At 44.2% G+C, this 19,983-nt stretch overlaps 1 protein-coding gene and 1 long non-coding RNA gene across 4 annotated transcripts in view; one reads left to right on the forward strand and one right to left on the reverse strand.

The window, feature by feature from the left end:
• The window catches only part of LOC106746769, a 57,130-nt gene that overhangs the window by 35,483 nt on the left and 1,664 nt on the right, over window positions 1-19,983 (reverse strand). The gene's annotated exons all lie outside the window — the stretch shown is intronic.
• On the forward strand, window positions 178-19,572 carry LOC106746767. Of its 3 annotated transcripts, XM_014623767.1 has the most exons (4): window positions 178-307; window positions 4,873-5,538; window positions 13,541-13,750; window positions 16,358-19,572. In XM_014623767.1, the coding sequence occupies exons 2-4, from the start codon at window positions 5,454-5,456 to the stop codon at window positions 16,714-16,716; spliced, it is 654 nt and encodes a 217-aa protein (XP_014479253.1). In that variant the 5' UTR covers window positions 178-307; window positions 4,873-5,453; the 3' UTR covers window positions 16,717-19,572. The 3 variants fall into 3 exon arrangements, with proteins under 3 accessions (XP_014479253.1, XP_014479252.1, XP_014479254.1); XM_014623766.1 differs by lacking the exon at window positions 178-307 and having other exon boundaries at window positions 4,441-5,538; XM_014623768.1 differs by lacking the exon at window positions 178-307 and having other exon boundaries at window positions 4,445-5,538; window positions 16,376-19,572.

Here is a 19,983-nt window from a genome sequence, read left to right on the forward strand (position 1 = left end):
TAACTTATTTATACCTGAACACGCGACGGTCTTCAAGTTCACCGCGAGCTTCCTTATCAACAACTCAACAAAGTCCGCGCAGGAAAAAAAAAAATCAATTTAGATATGCACACCTCGTGCTGTATGCATAAGCAATGGTACATACATACCGATCTGTCAGTCGGTGCTGTAGGCAGTCGGGAATAGCAACAAGTATCAACGCGCCGCGTTGAAAATATCGATGCACGTGGGATATCGCATGCACGGATGCAATGTTAGCGCGACGCACGCGCATGCATTATCATTGCGCGTGTTATTACCGTGAGAAGTAAGTATGTTACGTAGCGTTAACAGTGGCTTAGTGGATGTGGGTGAGTGAGTTTGTGACGCATTTCTCTGATGTGCAATAAGGTGTGCGTAAAACGTCTCTCTCTCTCTCTCTTTCGGACGGCTCGGCAGGCTTTACTTCTAACGGAAACACTTGACTAGGAATTAGCGCCGCCAACTAGTACGTACATGCAGACGAGGGGATTATGTTAATACGGTGGCCGATGGCTCGCCGACATTCGCGTATGCGCGCGCGATGACATTTGGATTTGCGGGCGGTGGCGACGAATATGGTCTACCGTGGCGAAAAACAAGACGAAGCCGCCGTCGCGGTCGGCTCAAAGTTCCACGAGTTAACGCATAAGTACGTTTAAGTCGATTATTCCTTGAGTCCGTGATAATGCGATTTCCGCTTTTCGGGAGGGGGGGGGGGTTATCGAGAGGGAGTAATCGCCGCATTCTAAATATAAACCCAGGGATCTCTAATGAAGTGCCGCTGCGAGATTGACACTGTTTAGATTCGGGACTGCGTCAATGTTAGTATTGAATTGTGATCGATAATCTTAATCACCTGTCTTAATCGCTTGTCTAAAATTAGCGGGCACGCAAATGTTAAAAATATCTCTTCAATCGCTATATATCCAATCGATATATATGTGTATGTAATATATAAGTGTGTGTGTGTGTGTGTGTGCACAAGAAACTGATATCAAATTGCAGCTGATAATTTTAATCGCAACGTCAAGACCATTATCAGTTCCTAAGAATAGGGCGGGCATAAACGTTGACTTCCTTCTTGATTAAACGCGACAGTAACGCAGTCGCACGCGAAGTTTCATGCGACTGAAAAGATTTCGCGATTAACATATCATCCTTTTATTTAAATATACATCACGGTCCGGTCAATTTTGATACACCCTATTTTCCCCGCTTCTAAAGGTTCCTTCTCGAACTCTTGTGCAAATTAAAATCTAAGTTAAATATAAATGATATATAACATTTAACGTATTTTTAAATCGAAAGAGAGAAAGAAAGAGAGAGAGAGAGGGAAGATATTATTTAGTTATTCGGTGAAAGCGCCATGAGTTCTATCGCCATTTATAATGAATCCTTATAAACGCATCAAATTGTCAATTAAAGATTAAAATTCTCACGCCGGTATATCGGAGCGCGTGATCGTTGTTATCCGAGATAAACGATTCTCTACGAGTGGGATATAAACAGTTTTTCAACAAAGTATTATGTCTATATTGGGGCTGATTAAAAGTCACGTTTAACGATAAAGACCGACAAGCGCTTTACGTAATCCTCGTATAGCCCGACGAAATTCGGACGAAACGTTAAAATGGAGTCGAACAAAGAACGTACGATGCGAAAAACGAAAGAGTCACTCCTGAAAAGTAAATAAACAAGATTTGTGTATGCGTACAGATAAGAAGGCGAAAATTTTCCATTTCAACGGCAAAGGTGTTTAACGCGTAAACCTAACATTTTTTTTTTTAAACACTCGCCATAACCGAGAGAAAAGCCGCTTCGTAAGGACGAGTCGCAATCGAAGACTCGATAGATACCATTGCGCGAAATATTTCCGATGCATCATTTGCATGGGAAGTCGAGGGAAAACTAGCAATTCGCGGTAGCGGTTATGGTAACGCAAAGCAGCGGGCTTATCGTGCCGTTCGATTGGCTCGTATAATTCTTGGCGCGATGTACAACAATCGGGTGCATTAATGCCGTCGAGCTCGCCCGCATTCACAAACAGATATCGTGACATGCGATTCGCGCCGATTCCTTTCGTTCTTCCATAAAATAAGGCGATTGAACCGCACACTGTTGGGTCAAATTGTAGTAAATAACCACCGACCGAAAAGGCAAATATTTGGTCTCGCCCGCGAAAAGAGCTGGCGCGCCGCCTATTGATCGGAAACGCGAACCATTGTTAACAACGATGAATATGAATATGTATCAGATTAGATTCTCTATCGTAAAATTATTATACTTCGTATACTATATACCACCGCCCGTCAATTTTGATACGGAGAATATTTTGCATACGGAAATAAATTTATTGAAGAAAGAAAATCGGATATTGTGTTTGCAACTCAACATTAACGGTGTGAAAAACGAGAAAAGTTGTGTTTCTCAAGTATCAGAAAAATTTCACGGCGGAATACGCCGGACAGAGTTAATGCATTCGACGTTACACGCGTAATCCTTGCACCCATGTTTCCCGTACGTTCATCCGCGACAGCGAATAACGGCGTGTTTACGTCGTTATTAGCTGAGAGAAACGTTTATAATACAACAAAGCAAACAAGCTGCTAATTCAACACGATCCTTTTCATAATCGCGCTGATCTTGCAAAAACGCTGCTTTGCGTTCTTCGGCCTGTCGATATAAAAAAGAGAAGAAAACGCATACATTCCATTTATCTTTCATATCACCTATATTCCTCGGGATCTTAGCCGTGACATCATAACACCAGCGATGACACCGCAATAAGTACCGCAACGATGACGTAATAGAACCGCAATAACGAAGACATGCATTTACCGTCCAGATTCATTCGGCCGGAGAGAACTTCAAAGATCGTTTTCTTTTTTAATATTACAGATCTGAAGACGCGAAATTATAAGTAGATGACACTCTTCCATGCTCTCATAGCACACAAATCAATATTGATCTCCAAAGATGGAAAAAAAATTGGTAAAAAATTAAAAAGACGAAGAAATGAAATGATATGAGATTTCATGTATTAATATTAAATCACGTTAAATTACTATAACGTATAATATGTAATAATAATAATATCAATAATACAAAATGCTACGACCGTTTGTGAACGGATTCGATTTTTACGTTTGCTTCTGACTTCGCAGGGCGACGACCTTAACAAGATCTAAGTATGATTCGATAAGATCGTACGCTGAAGGTACACACCGTAGATTACTTCGATTCTTAAGGACGTCGTGACACATGGACGGAGAAACAGAATTGTTTGCGGTGTCTTATCATATCGATGAATAATGACACGGAAGCACCACGTGTACATCGATCGCATCGATATTTTTAGTTAACGATCGTTCACGACTACAGGTGGGGACATACACAGGCGCAAACGAGTTTTTTAAAGAGTCATCTACGATACCCCCGGTTCGTAAATTAATCAATTTATAATCATAGATTTATAATCATCGAACTGGTTTTTCCGACGGCTATGGTCGCTATTGGCCGGCCGAAGTTTCATTACATGCTTGCACTTGTACGGACAACATGGGCTTCTTCACGCGCGCTAAGATAATTCGCGGCTAAGATCATTATTGTCGACAAGACGGCTCCTTCCGGGGAAGTCTGACGTAACGGCTTTTCTATAAGTTTCCTCAATTTTCCGTTCTTCGCACGTACGCCGTATTCCCGCGATCGGCTGATTTCCTTATCGACGCAAACATCGAACGTGTCTCATTAACCATACCGCTGAATCGAGAAAACTATCGTGTGACTATTATATAGACGAACTATATGCGCACCGTCTCTCCCTCTTTCCCTCTCGTTCATTTTGCGTGAGAAAAACGACGACTCTGACCACGTGGATTGATACTTTTTAACCGAAGAACCGACGTTCGCACAGATCGCTATTGTCGATTTGCGTATGAAACGCGACTATAAAGTCTGCTGATAATTCGATCCTCCATTTGCCGCGAGCGTGCGTGAATTGTTTTCTTCCTGCGCACGCACACACACACGTATACACGAGACCATCGGAACCCATATTTGTGACACGCGATTCGAAACTCTCGTTAAAATTATTACAATCGTCTCACCAAGACCCTCCTCCTCCTCCCGCCCGTATTTCCGCGTACTGTTTTTGTGCCAAACGTTATGAGAGAAAGAGAAAAGAGAATTAAGGCGAATATTCATGATTCTGGAAACTTTATAGAGTTGTAAATATTTGTTGTCTCTCGCGTGCGACACTTCGTATGCGAATCGCGCAATAAAAATGCAGTCGCGAGATGAAAACCGTGCTCCCTCTCCCCTCCCCCCCCCCCCCNCCCCCCCCGTAACTATCTGCGACAAAATTTTTTTTTCAAACGATACTATGAGAAATACGATGATGTCTATCGTACGGTTGGGAAAGCAGACACGCGCGCGAACTCGCGAAAACGTCGAAAAAGAGAGAGAGCGAGAGAGAGAGAGAGGATTTCCGAGGGATCCTTAAAAAATCGAACGTCGTTTCGAAAAAACCGGCTGCGCGCATTTCGACGGTACCGGCGGTGAGCGGCGGGCTTCAAAGTAAATATTTGTCACCTTCGCTTTCGGGTGTTATTCACTCACGACTCGCGGTCGGAGATACACAAGGCTTCGTGGGGTTTTACTACGGCGAAAAGGAGCGCGGTCGGAAATTGAACGGTCCGATAACGAGAGAGAAGGACAGTTTCGGCCTTTTCTCGCCGTTAGCTCAGCGAGGTGGTCGCGGGAATAAAACAAAGCGAGAGACGTTGTCGAGACGTGATCCGTTCAAACCGGCAATGCCTATTTACGGAAGTGAAGGTGTTTATTGACGCTTAGCGTACGAGCGGGGCCGCATGAGGCCAGCGAGGAAGAGAGACCACGTTGCTGCGCTGCTCTCCACGTTGGGAGGCGAGGATTTCAACCTCTTCAGTGGCGCGCACCAGAGAACGAGCAGGAACGGGCCGTCCCACGGACGAGGCGCGTCCGTGGTGGGGTGTCAGCCGTGGCTTATCTGGCGACTTTATGTATATTACGATACCCCAGGCAGGAACACGAGCAGTTCACTGCTGGCTAACCGGTCGGAGAAGTCGGCGGCGAAGCCGAGTCATCCAGAGCGGCGCGCCTCGTCGAGAGCGAGAGAGAACCGAGGAGAAAAACGTGTTTGAACTGCAAAGAGAGAAAGAGACGACGACGTTTCCTTTCCCGTTCTCTTTCTCTCGGCCACTCGTTCATCACAATTGTGCGACGGCGACGACATCGTGCGGCCCTTAAACTCGCGTCACGTCAAAATCCCATCGGCGCAACGTGATAATCGCGTGTGGCAAGATTTCCGTGGTGTGCGTCTCGCCGGCCGAGCAGTTCGGCAAACTGATCGAACGGATATTCTCAACACTCCCCGCCGATCACTTCGATCCAGGATGATCGTATTCGCGTGGTCCCTCTTCGTCATCACCCTGATCTTCGTGACGGGTAACCAGGCCTTCCTCAACGCACCCTTACCAGGTGAGAGACGCACTCGCGCCGGATATCACGTCAAGTTCATTGTTGTCGTCGTCGGGCGAACGCGAGAAACGAAGAGATCTCTCGATCGATCGATCTTCCCATCGCTGAGGTTAAACGAAGCGCTGCTTTCGCGTGAACTTTCGCGCGGATGCATCGCGCGCGATCCAACGGTGAATATATGTATATACGTCGCGTTTTTCCCCCGGGACAACCGTGATGTGAACGAAGAGACGCGAATCGATAGTGTGAGATCACTGCGTGGAAAAGAAGAATTCTCTCTTTCCGCGCGGTCACTTCTGGCGACGATTCCTCTCGACTTCACTCGCGCGACAGAGTTGTTTACATCGCAATCACGATCTCTCATTTGTAATCGCTAAAACCCCGCGGGCGACTTCACGCAGCGCACCGCGAGGCCGTTCAAAATATTTACCTAAAAATTGCTCAAATGGATTTCTTAAAAATTAACCATCCTTCGTACGAATAACAACGTTCCACATATTCTACGAATCTCCATTCGGCAAGTTTTCCACAGAGGTCTTGGAAATTCGGAGAACTCAGTTCCCATGAAATTCAATGAATTCCTATAGTTTCGTAGACGCGAGGTGGTTAATGGAAAATCAAGCGATTCGTATAAAGACGATTTTACGGGAGATTAATCGCGACAGAAATTTCGCCGAGCCCAATGGGGGGGAATCTTGCTTAAATCCGTTTAGGGTTAAATCTGGCGTCATTTCCGTTTCGAGACGCTTCGAATATTGCGCTTGAATCGCACGGCGCGGCTATATCGGCCAGAGCACGAACAAACGACGTAGAAATTCGAGATGTTGTAACCCAAAGTAACCCGTGTGCACCGAAACACACCGTCGAGAGCTGACAAAAGGGGAAAAAGCAAGAATAAGACGGACGGCCGTCGGAGCGGCGGTTTTATCGACACGCTCAGGGAAGTCGCGTTCGTTGGACCGCGTTTCGATCGACCCGCGGCTCCGGATATAGATGACGTTACATTATTCAAGGCAAGATGTAATCGATACGATTATGCGGTTTCGGTGACTCGATTAAACCCTTCATCTCGCAACCTTTCAGTATTCATTAACCCAAATCAAATCCGTCCCGCGATTCGCGTCGCGATTCCTCGCGGTCAATTATTGTAAAATATATCAGTTAAACGTTGCGACAGCTTTCTATATGGAAAATACAAGAGGATCCCGAATAAATTATATAGGTGGTGTATCGATGATACGCGTGATATTTCTCTCAGAAATCACATACGCACACGTTGTGCGGTAAAGGCCCGACATTGCGCGATACGCGATGACTCACACCTCGACGAATACCAAAAATTCGCAGAACCTTTCCAAGTTATGTGCACAGCTTGATATCCTGTCCAAAATGTTATCAACCTAAGGCCATAAAAATAGATTCGTATGGGCAACGTGAAATTGGAGCAACGTGAAATCTCTACGGTAGACGGGCGCAGCGAATGGAAGAAAACTCAATCGTAACCTAATCGCCAGCTTTACGCGTGCAAATCTTACATAACAACTTCGCGCGTTATCGGAGGAAACCCAGACACGTATTAACCGAGCGTTTCTCAAAGGTTCAGAAGAATCGTACAAAAGAACGCACTTCTTTTCGCCACGTCGGGTCGTCTTGTTGACGTCTACCACGCGGCAAGCACCTTTCTCCTCTCTCTCTCTCTCTCTCTTCCTCCCTCCCTCTCTATCTCACCTTTATCGCGACGGTTCGCGTCGAATTTTCGAGGACCGCGTAAACGGGACGCGAGCGCGCGCGGTCGGGCGGTTTTTGAAAGAACCCGTATCGCGTGACGCTCGGCGGTTAAATCCGAGATCGTGTGTGCCGCCGCACGTGAATTTTACATACCGCCGTGTGCGAATGACAGATTTATCTCCGCGCGCTCTCGCAACCGAGACGAGAATTTCGCCCGGGAACCGCCGCCGAAGTGAGACGGTCCACTTCCAGCGTACGAAAGCGATCGGCCGCGAGGAAACTTTCGATCGTTCGGCCGATTAGCGACAGCTAACGGTCCGTGCCTCTCCGTTGCCGCCTCGTCGCGCGCACGTTGTTGTTACACGCGAAAAATATCTCGGATAATCAATAAGCACGCTATCAAGCGGCTAACATCGGACACTTGACCCCGCCGCCCTGTCCCGCGGCTTTTTTATCCGATCCGTGTCGACGTACGATGTTGCTATGCGATTAAAAAGTCGCGCTCGATCATCTCAATTACGGGCTAATGTTTACATTGCTGAATCAAAGCGGATCGCGATACTGAGAGCAACGCGTTAACGAATTAACGATCTTTTCGCGAACCATTAAACCGAGCTGATTGCGCAGGCTTGCGTTGGTAAAACAAAATATTTCGTGTATTTGTAACTATCATTGTAGCAAAAGAATTGTAGTCACTATAGTAACTAACAATTTGCTGTTCGAGTAAAATTTTTGTCTCCGTACGGGAAAATCAATTTTCCGGTAAGTGTTGCTACAGCGTCAGCGATAATACATACATCTTATTACTAATATTGTATTTTTGTGGTTAAAACTGTAAAAAGTGTAAGAATGACTATAATTTCTCTCAGTGTGCGTGTGTTGTTTTCTTCTTTCAAGCAACTGTTAACGGCATTGTCGAAACCAAATACTCTTTCAGCGAATAATTCGTGGCGCCTAAGTAGGACAAGAAGACAATGTGAAACAACACGAGTGGCGCCTGTTACGTGTCTTCGAGAAAATACGCGACGCGTTACTTAATCGAACACGCGCTTTAATTGAACGCGCAGTTTGCTCAATGATAGTGATGGTCTCATTTGGCGAAGATAAAGTTTTCTTCGCGAGAATCTAAGTCGAGCGAAATGTCGGAATGCCACGCTTTGCTGTGCCACGCGATCCGCCGTTGCTTTATTAACGAGAGCACGTCGTAATAATTCAGCGGTGTCTGAGCAGTTGTCGATGCTGCGGCTTTTTCGATAGCCAGCTTTTAAATAATCCAAATCGCCCACCGCCGAGCGAGATCTCATTCCCATTGCGACACAATACTCACGCTGGGATTCAATCTGGCAGCTCGCTCGAATGCCGCAAAATCACCGTAATGTTTATCAGCGGCAGCGTAAAAATTTGTAACAATAACGAACCCACCTTTCGACTCACGATAATTACCAATACCGATAAACGATCGCGACAAATGGCTCTTACCGAGAAAATCATCCGTTAGGATTAAATTAGCCGTATCACATGAAGCGAACGTGGCGAAGTGCGACTCGAAGTTTTCACGCTCTGAAACGGCCCAGCACTCAAACCTTATCTAATGTCTTTCTAATTCACATTCAGTCGGTTGAGTAAGCCGCCGCTTAACGGATGTACGAATATATAATCGCTGCGTATATAATGCTCGCCTTGCTAAATATAGAAGTACAAGAACGACTAGGAACCGTTAAGTAGATGTGTGTGGGTGTGGGTGCGTGTGTGTATCTAGCCTCGAATACATCCTGCGATCCTTAACATACAATTACGAGGAAACTTCCTACATTTGAACGTCCCGAGAACACGAATTTCCCCGTTGTCTTTCCTCTAAGAAAAATTAATGCGAGTCTCGCCGGAAAATTCACACCGTTAATACAATTACCATCGATAACACGACGATAAGCTTACGTTAAAGCCTAGTTGCAAAATATTGACGTGTTAATTGTTAGATACGTTGAAACGTGCACGTTCTAACACCATGTTCTTTAGAGCTCCTTTGAAATATCGCGATTTTTACAATACCCGTTCGAATTTTACACACGCGGCTCGGATGACGTCGTGACGTCACGACTTACACATACTTGACTTTGATATTGACGAAGAGCTCACCTTTTTTTTTTATCATCAGAAGCGACAGACAAAAGATATATGTACACACACACACACACAACCTATACTTATTCGGCAGACGGTGTTCGCTCTTAAACCAGCTAATAATACTTCCGATAATAATATACGACAATCGCGGAACTTGGAGCGTCGCCAGACGGACTTGGACATAAAATGCAGTTTTCGCAAGCGCGAAAACTTCCTCGCTCGCCGGATAAAGTTTCGGATAATTTCGCGATTCTTCCAGCACAATCGCGCTCTTCGGGTACAATTAGGCGCGCTTCTGCGTACGTAAGTACATCGCACGAACAGACCCGCGGTCAGATCATTAAGTAGAATCGCGAAGAAGTAGCACGTTCTACGTGGTTTTTTCTTTTTTTTCTTTATACTACGAGAAACTTCACCCACGCACGAAAGCAACTCCGGAGATTTGACCCCGTAAATTTAACTTGATTCCTATCAGCGTGAAACGAATGTGTAACGTGAAATAAAACGAAGAGTCTCTCGTTGTGCAGATTTAATATTCGCGAAGCGGAAAAGTACACGATGACGACGTAGACGGGATTCGACCAGACAGGGAGTTCCGCGCTTAAATTTACCGATATCACGAGCGCTTGAATATCACGATAACAGGTGCGTCAGCTCGTCGATCGTATCTCGAAAAGACTCCTCTCCTTCCCGGGAACAATGTTAATGATCCCTTGGTATCGATCGGCCCGATCTATATGTCGCCGCGCGGTTCATCAGACGGTTTCACCGCTTTCTCGCGGAAAAGGGGAAAAAAGCCCAGTCTACCTTAATAAGACTAGAGCGAACCACTAAGAACGTGCCGATCGAGTGTCGATGAACGAACACGAGAGGCCGAGAGGCTGGAGTAAGCGCGAACTTGAACGAGCGTACTCGAAGGTCGCGTTCGCGAGTGATTCCTATACAGTCGAAGGTCGCCGTGTTAGAAGTATTCGAGACGTTCCGCGGTTCTGCGATTTCGTGAGCGCGATCCGCTTGTTTTTCGCCGGTATCGCGTTGCGTCACTCCTTCACTCCGTCGTCGGATGATCTAATTACCATTGGTGGACGAACAATTGCGCATACACCAGACGTCTCGCGGACGTCACTACGCTCGAGATTCCAACTTACGATTTTGATCGATCACTATCATGGATCACCATTGACATTGTCAAGTACGATATTATATGCGACGGATAATGTCTATTTGTATATATTTCGTATTATTCGTATCATCAGAATTATTCTTCTATAATGTTTATATCGCCGAGTTTATACACCACACAGGAGAAAAATTAGACTTAAATCGAGAATAGATATTCTTATATATAAGCAAGAATATTCGAATTTTCGCTTACATATGAGAATATACAGTCTTGATTTAGGACTATTTCTTTTCGATGCTTGTTTCACAAAGAAATTAGATTTGAAGCACTGTAATATATCCATACTAAAAGAGGCATCGGACTTTGAAAAGTGAAGTCAACAGAGAAGCCAGTTTCAGGGTACTTTTTTTTTATCGTACACATGTGCGTCGCTGCCTTTAGAAAGAGATAGGTACGTAAGTAGGTGAGTAAAAGCTCTAAAAGTAAACTTCTACCTGTTTCACGCACGTTTTCCATCCACAGGCGTTATGTGACGGTGCCTCTTCTGGTATACTTATATTTCAGCGGTTTAGGATGCATTTTAGACGTGCCACGCCACGTTCTAGAGCGGTGCAGTAACTTTGTATGCTGAGATATATCAGGGCTTTGTAATTCAATACCGGAGAAGAAACAAGAGTCTCAACGACGTCCGATGTAAACGCAGTCTTTCTTCGTATCAATCGTATCTTCGTTCGCCCCCCCCCCCCACTTTCGTTCTTTTTTCGAATAGTATTGAACATAGCACATATTAATAGTACGTCGCGTTTGAATAGAATGTCGATAGACGCGGATGGCGATGTCAAAGGGACGATGCCAATTATTCAGCTATTCAGTTACGTAAAAGCCCCGACTAATTGTTGACAGAACAAACGTTATCACGTCGGTGCCGTCGAAAACCGATGCGGCATTGAAAAATTTGGTGCGTGAAACGACTGCACCACGCGCATTTAATTAGGCCGTACGTTTGCTCGTCGTTTAATCATTTAAATAATCTCCAGCGTTTATTTCTAGAAATTAACGATTATCATTCAACATCGGCGTTACCTTTCGATTATTAATTAATTACGAACTGGGTACGTTTGGGATTCGTTTGATCTAGTATTCGATTCGCTTCACCTTATTACAAACTCAAATCTTTTGAACAATTTTCACACCTCCCGGAATTAATTACTTACGGTCGGTCGTTTAAAAAAATGATTCACGTGCGACTCGTTCGATTAAATTTTACACTTGCGTGACGATAAAAATAAAATATCTCGTATGAACTATGTCACATCGAACTGTAATTGTATAATACTTTGATTACAATTCAAACGCGACGTAAAAGGCACGTTTGTAAAAATGCGATTGTACATTAAAAATCCGCCGACTCGTCGACCGTTCGTTGATTATCGATGCTACTCCTCTATCACTAACTTTGACGTCTCCGGCAGTGTATGAAAAAGACTTTTCACCGTGATTTATTTTTCTTATCAAGTTTTTCTGATTTTTCTCCATTAAACTTATCGGATTTATTCTTCGTACGAGAATGCGTAACGATACGTGCTCGAAAGCCCATAATTTTTTACCACGCCATGAGAGATCTGTAGTTTCATGAATCAATGAATTATCGGTATCTCGAATCTACGCGATCGTTAAAACGTCTCATGTTAAAGCTCGACGTGAGCTACGCGTATGTGTCTTTCGATAACGTGCGCGCGCGTGTAGATGCATAACGAATATCGCATCGCGCATTCTTCACCGGAGAAAATTGGTGAAAATACAACAATCGATTTTTCGTCACGTCTTAGTCTTAAATTGCACATTTGTGATCGTAAAGCGAAGCCAGTGTAAGATTAAACTTAAAATCATGTTTTACCACTTCTATCTCTGCAATTTAATTTGCTTAAAACTTCTTATTCTTTACGATTAATTTAAAAACTACTATCGTCTCGATATTTTCGGCAAAATCGACTTCGAATTAGCTGCGAGTCATATGTTTATGATATATGTTAATAGTTTATGTTAATATGTTAATCTCTCCTTCTTATTAACAACCTGAATTTAACACTTCGACAATGAGCAATGATTTACCGTCGTCGCTAGACGCCGTCGACCATTATTTATCGTTACAGTCGGCGATTTATCTCGATTTTGCCACCGACCAGAATTTCGCGAATATTTCGATCAAGTCGGTGTCTCCGTAAGCACGATGTACTTCGGCCGTTTTCCCAGGCGCCAGGTAGAACTTCACAAACAACGCCCACACGGCAGAAGGAGTCGTTTTCACGAGGAGGCGCCTGCACGCGGAGACTTTAAACAGACTTCCGTTTTAAAGTTCAAAAGTTCGCGCGAAGAGTTTATCAGCGCGGAGCGACGTAAAGTGGATACGCGATGCTTCTTAAGAACGATAAAATATATACACCGTGACAATGTCGACGTCAACGTTACACAGCGGTCCTACAATTACTTGTTCGCTCTGCGATACAATACTGTTATTTTCGCGATGTTTTCAGATAATCGACGCGATTATTTAAAACTAAACAGAAAAGTATTCTGTCTCTTTGCAAACCACGCAAAATTTCCAGTTATTAATGACTGAAATTGACCATATATAGAAGCTTCTTTAATTAATAACTAAATAATTTGCGTGTTATTTGCAGATGGTGGAGAACTTTTCCGCTCTATCCGTCCTACGCTCTCACAAAGTTTTTTTTTTCCTGTTGATCTGGGACACCCTATATATATATCACATGTTTTGCTCAGATTTTATCATATTTTTAATTTAAAAAACTGAGGCTATCTCTTCGGCATTTCCGTACCAAGATTTTCGGTCTTGATTAATCTCCAGGATATGCAACTGAAGTTAACTGGTGCATTTAATTGTGCGACACCCCGCACTTGCATCGCGATATTAAGTACGCACGATAAGCTACGCGCGAAGAATAATACGTGCATTCACGCGATTAAGTTAAATGCAGTTAACTAATCGATCACGATTTATTGCAGCTCATACGGTATCGACCTACAGTATCGGCGCCGATAGAGGAACGGATAACAATAAAATGACTCACGGCGTGAACGACAATCGTCATTCGGTCGTCTCGAAATTCGACGACGACGACGACAATGACGACGACGACGAGACGGTCTACGTGATAGAGTACAACGAGGAGAACCGTGGAGAAAAGAACGTGGAGAAAGGAAAAAACACGGACGGTAAGGACGCGTATCATCACTTTTGCACGCGTACGAAAATGATCACACGAGAGTACAATGTCACGCCGATCATCCGCGCTTATTAATCATGAATCACCACGTACCACGAATTAGAATCATTCCCGTTATTCTGATCCTGTGACACTTGTCCGTCATTCGCGTGAAAGTTTGCCGTTTTCTTTCCATCGTCGTTTCTTTTTTTCTTTCTTGCCAATCCCACCCTTTTTCACGTTCGTCGCGTATTTTGCATCGACATTAAGGCCTTCGGCCGTACAGCCACACGAATCATTAAAAGCGCATAATTACTTTTTATCGAGTCGCGGCCTTCGGCCCACCACTGGGATTCATTAGCGATTATATATTTATTGCCACTTGTTTGCTCTCATGCGATATCATGTTGCACCTTGACCTCCCCGCGACTTTTTCCCTCGACATTGTCAAGTTCGAGTAAATCAACCGTGAAGCGCGAAGCGCGTGTGCTATATCCGTCGCGTTACGGCGAATGCGAGCAAGTCGAGGATCAGCTTTTACAAAGTGAGAATCTAATCCGATGAATATGTAAGTACGCATCAATCCCGAGTAATCGATATCCAACCATTATACAACAATTATGCATTTCGACATAATCACACTCGATTCTTTGCTCGGGATGATTTTTGCCAATTCGACGTCACTCGCAGGTGGCAATTTGATTCTCCACGATGTTCACGCTGTAAACATCGCTTGTTGGCGCTAATTAAATACTAGCAAACGCATAACGTAAACAGGAGAACTAACACTATATAACAATAAGAAGCCCGATTTAATATCTGTTGCATAAGCGTACTCGAATCGAGCGATTATTAATTGTTACGATAAAATGGGAAAATTAGATGCACGAGTATCCCGTAGTTCGCTGCAACGCGATGCGATAATATCGGAAATAAGTCTAAAGAGGACGAATACATACAACAGAGATCGTATTAAAGTTTCATTGTCTTGAAAATGATGGAGTTTATCGTCTAATTGAACAAGGTCGAGTGTAAGGTAAAGCAAGACGAGATCCATAAAACGCGGCTCGCAATCTCCAACGCCTCGCGTTTTCCGTTAAAATCCCGACCGCGGGATAAACGCTGTCACACGCGCCAAGGATTTATGCAGATGCGCAGTCGTTCTTCATCTTCATTTACATCGTCGCAGTACCGCATTCGTCGGCGCGTACGCGTCACGCATTAACGGCGATTGGTAGCGTTGGTCGTGCCGTCCGCGAATCTCACGCGCCTCGTGTGGCCGATCGAAAAGGAAAAAAACTAGGGGTGTGGTTTCGAAAACTTTCCACGCGATACTTATGCCACAACCGTATCGAGAATGATCCCGCTAAATGTGCACTCCCGATCGTGCAGCGCGTGCAAAATCGTTGTGTCGTCGCGACCACCGATCGTAAAAATTCGTCTCGCGGCTCGTCAGCGCCGAATTCTCAGGTCGCGCAGACTTCATCACGTAGCACACGCGCGCGCAGATTCGAGATACCTTGTTGAAAAATAAATAGACGCCGTTCTCGTGATGTTATGAGCTCTCGCGGCGAATAATGCGGCTCAACATCGAGATGACTTGAAATTCGCGGCTCGTCGCGTCGTATTTCCATCGTGGACGGCATCACGAAGCGCAAACAAAGGAGCATGCGGCTCGCAAATAAAGACACGCGTCTGTTTGCGCCTTTCGCGATTTGAGAGCAGTGTCCGACGATAGTTTTTGCCGTTTCGATCTCACGTAAACAAGTGCGAAAGTATTCGCGTCTGTTCGTGATTCCGTTGGAAAGTCGCTGATATTGAGATCTGGCGAGATCTTCAGTGATCTTTTACTGTAGAACGATCTTCGCGACATTTAACGAAGCATCATCCTAGATAACTTTCTTGACAATTTAAATTTTCCTCACGTACCTCTGTTTATCTCCCTCTTCATGGATGAAAAATTGACCATAGTTATGCAAGAAAACCCACACGGAGTACGTTTCGAGAAAAACAAAGAATGAAAATTTGATGCACGATTTAAAAAGTAAAATAGCTGAAGAACCCGAAGTTCTTCACGATCGCTCAAGAAGTCATGGTCCATTTCCTTTTTTTTTAAAGGTATTCATTGGCAAGCTTAATCCTGAAAAAAAATGGATAAATAAAACGCGACTAGTAAAAACAAATAGGCACAACTAATAGAAAATAAAAATAAAAACTGTTTTTTTTCTTAGTTAATTTCACGCGCCTATAAGGCTGGAAATTTATTCCTTTACGTAGGAAGACCATCCATCGATAAGAAAATCTCAAGAATCGTAATTTCATGAGTTGGATCGCATCCTTTCTCGCATAACTATGGTCAATCGTTCCATTAATAGACTCATTAGTAATCAACGATAGACAATACTTAACACGATAAGAATGACGCGAATAAAGATAGGATTTCATGATAAGATTTCATCATCGATGTACATCGACGTAAAACCGCAGGTTGTTTCACCTGTTTCCGCGAAACTTCGCGTCACGCACGAACTATGCTGTCGTCATTCTCTCGCATGCACGTAGCTCGTCAATGAACGCAATTTACGATTATTATTATTAACGAGCGGCTCTCTCACAGGTTCCTACTTTGTTATAGTCAAGAGCGACCCGCAGAATCCGTTGGACCCTTGGTCGATAGTATGGTACATCGGCTCGTTCGGCGGCCTGGTTGCGTTCTTCCTCATCGTCAGCTGCTCCGAGTGGTGCTGCCGACGGGCTGCACGACCCCTCGCAATGCCGTACGCGCAGCCTACCGAAGTGATGAGTTCGCGCGGGGTCGCGGAGACCCCGCCGCCGCCGTATCACTTATTCGCACCGCCGCCGTACGACTCGGTCAACTACGGCGACATCGTGGACAAGACGTCCGGCGAAAAGCTCGACATCTACGTGATCTCGGTGCCGACGGTGCACCGGCCGGTGGTGCAGGCACCGGCGTAGAAGACAAGCTTTCGGATCCACTCAGGGAGGATCATCGGATACCAAGCCGCGCGATGCTGAACAATCGGTTGGCAGCCGAAAAGTGCAGCGATACTCGAAGAACGGAGAACGGGAGCTACGCTTCTTCATCGTTTACATGACAACGTTGTTTATTACGTTGTTTGCCGCGGAACAAACTGTAAACACGATGCATATCATGCGTGGCATACGAGATAACGGGCTGGTAGCGGTTCCTCGAAACGCAGTTTCATCATTTCGAATCACGCAAGTCGTTATCCACGTTGTCGTGGAGAGAGAGAGAGAGAGAGATTCGGGTTGCGTTCGGGAATCCTCACTGTATGCACACACCACTGGCACATTTGGCCGTTCGGAAATATTCAGTGTGGTTCAGTGTGCATTCGTGTGCATCGTTCGGAAATCTTCCGAGAAACACACCATCTACCACCAAACCACCCGACGAAAAAGCAAAGGGGGGAAGTCGGTGTGAGTCGGTGGTTTACTATCCAGTTATTTCTGTCATGAACCTCTTCGTGTGTAAATCTTATCGATGAGTAAAAAATGTCGGAGAGTATTGCATTGATACAAGGACGGCATGAGAAGACGCGATGAGCGGGATTCACTCGAGAAGCTTGATTCCTGTGAGAATTTACCAGTGCGAAGTGTTCATGATGAATGATTTACATTGGAATCATATGAACAGAAATTATGAAATTCGAATTTTTTTCGCACGTTATGGCTTATATATACTGACATATATACTGACTGATATATAAGACTTTTGCATAGATCTGAAACGATATTTTTTTTTTTTAACATTTCGTACACGGCGTTCGTCCATCATCGTTACTCGCTAGAAGTCACACCGGGGCATTAGGAAACCCTTGACACGCGAAGGCATTTCCCATTTTCCCGTTAAAATCACGAAAATACATCACAAGTGGGATTCCCGAACGCAACCTCGTTCAGATGTGCCGAGTCTCCGAATCACGGCGGAGTAATCGTAGACGGTGATTCACGTTCACGAGGAATTGAACACGAACGAACTCACGAGTGGAACGTTAATGGAAGGTAGCTTCGATACGCGGAAAATGCCGCCGACGTTTCGCTTGGAATTTACGGGAAAATCAGAAGACGACCTCAGACGACCGAGACGATGTTTCAAGGAAATTGTGTGTCGATGTTTGTGTGGAGATATTATCGCAACGGTGGGGAACGATGATGACATTTTAATGACACATCGAATATTTGTGTCAGAAATGTATGTGTGCGCGCGTATGTATGTGCGTGTATATGTGTGTATTCTGAGAGGTAGTTTATGAAAAGTTGACACGGAAATCGAACGGTTCATAATTAGAGACAGGTCCGCGAGTTTCTCGAACCGACGGATTTAAGTGTTGACTTGAGGAGCAATAATTAACCTGATTGGACCACCGGGAAATGACGAACCAATTTGACCTGCACGATCGACGTGGAAGTCTCGAAACTCGTGTTTGTGAAAGAACATTACCGAACTATTTCGTCCTGCTGCGCTGAGGATACGTTTCGTTTTCGAAATATGTCTCGCGAATATCTTTCGTATCGCGCAACATTGAAGATGTATTTCGATAAACCGAGTATCAACGACCAGGATGTGCGCGACCATAAATTCGGAAAATATTTAACAAAAGTAAATCGGATAAATAATTCGGTCAATCACTGCCACAAGAGACGAGACAGCTAAGATATTTGCCCGTGTCAATTTCAAATTTTATCCCCGGATTAATAATCATTCGCATAATGCTGTATCAGGAATTATATCACCTGTTTAATCGATGGGCTCCGCGAAAAATACACCAGCCGTCGCGCGGTGACGGCTTCGAGAGATCCCTATTTTATCGTTCAAACAGAAATCGTCCTCGACATCGTCCTCGACATCGTCCTACGATCGTTGGAAGTCGCGCGAAATGTATAATATTACGACTGTGAGAACCTCTCGCAAGAATTATACATGATACCGTCGCATGCGATTGGCCCTGTTCGCCTACCGACTCTCTGTCAATTAGGGACGATTAGCGTAGATTATAAATCGACTGTCGCGAGGAGCGGTCTCTCCCCGCGAACGAGGCCGCGCGAATGTAATTTAAGATAATGGCGTGAGCGTATTCGCCGCAAGAACAAATACTGCGCTCGCGCTAATCGAGAGGGACACCGACGCGTCGTAGAGCTCGCGAACGATCAATTGCGCACTAATTAACGTAACGTAACTCGGCGAGTAATCACGACCCGGAGCCTTCGCGCGGCTCCACGTAGTCGGAATGTGCAAAGTGTCTCTGACGCAAGCACCGATTCCGAAAACACACAACTCGCCGATAAAAAGTATCAATCGAGATTGCGACTCGTGACGATTCTGATGCCGAAATAAATTCCGGTCGGGCGCGCAATATCATTCTTTGGCTTCGAGCGAGAAGCATCCGAGAAGAATAGATGAGTAAATAATAATAATAACAATCCTATTTTGATAAATGGGACTTTGATCTTGATAAACGAGCGGCTGAAATGAGAGAGAGAGAGAGAGGAGAGGTGCTTTAAGTTTCTACTTCATCACGCAGAGAATATTTGACGGCAACTAAAACTTCGTTCATGTTTTACATTCTTCGTCACTGAGTCAGATTGGCTCATTTGTATCTTACATTCGTGATAAGAAGGCTAATTAACAGAGCTCTGTTGTCGAGAATGCGCACGATCGATTCGTTGCCCCTAAGACTCACAAAATGACGACGCTGTCGCTATTTATTTTTTATACTTTTATACACACAATTTATATACGTACTCGAGCGTCTCTACATTATCAATAAAATTTCTTTTCACACATGAAAATGATTTCTTGTCATTCAAATTCATATATCGACTGTCACGTCGTCGTATCTATGTCAACTTCCGATGTTTTTATCCGTCCAATACCGAATATCGAATAATGTGCACCGCATAATCTCAACATTAACCCTGTGTACTTTCTCATGTCAAATTATGACAAAAATCTTATCGAGAATTTTTTGACAAAATCGAAAAACGTTTTGAATTTATATGGAAATTTCTTAAAATAGCAGGTTGACATATATATTGTTATAATCTGTTTAAAAAAAGTATTATTTAATCTTAAATATGCATATCTTTATTATATGCAAAAATTTGTTGCATTATTTTCCGAAAACTACTTTTATAGGTATTATTACGAAGAATCATTATGACTGCAGAAAATTAAACTGTAACATAATTCAAGAAACAAAA

This window comes from Dinoponera quadriceps, unplaced genomic scaffold (assembly GCF_001313825.1).
Source record: "Dinoponera quadriceps isolate SergipeBrazil2010 unplaced genomic scaffold, ASM131382v1 scaffold1565, whole genome shotgun sequence".
NCBI classification, from domain to species: domain Eukaryota; kingdom Metazoa; phylum Arthropoda; class Insecta; order Hymenoptera; family Formicidae; genus Dinoponera; species Dinoponera quadriceps.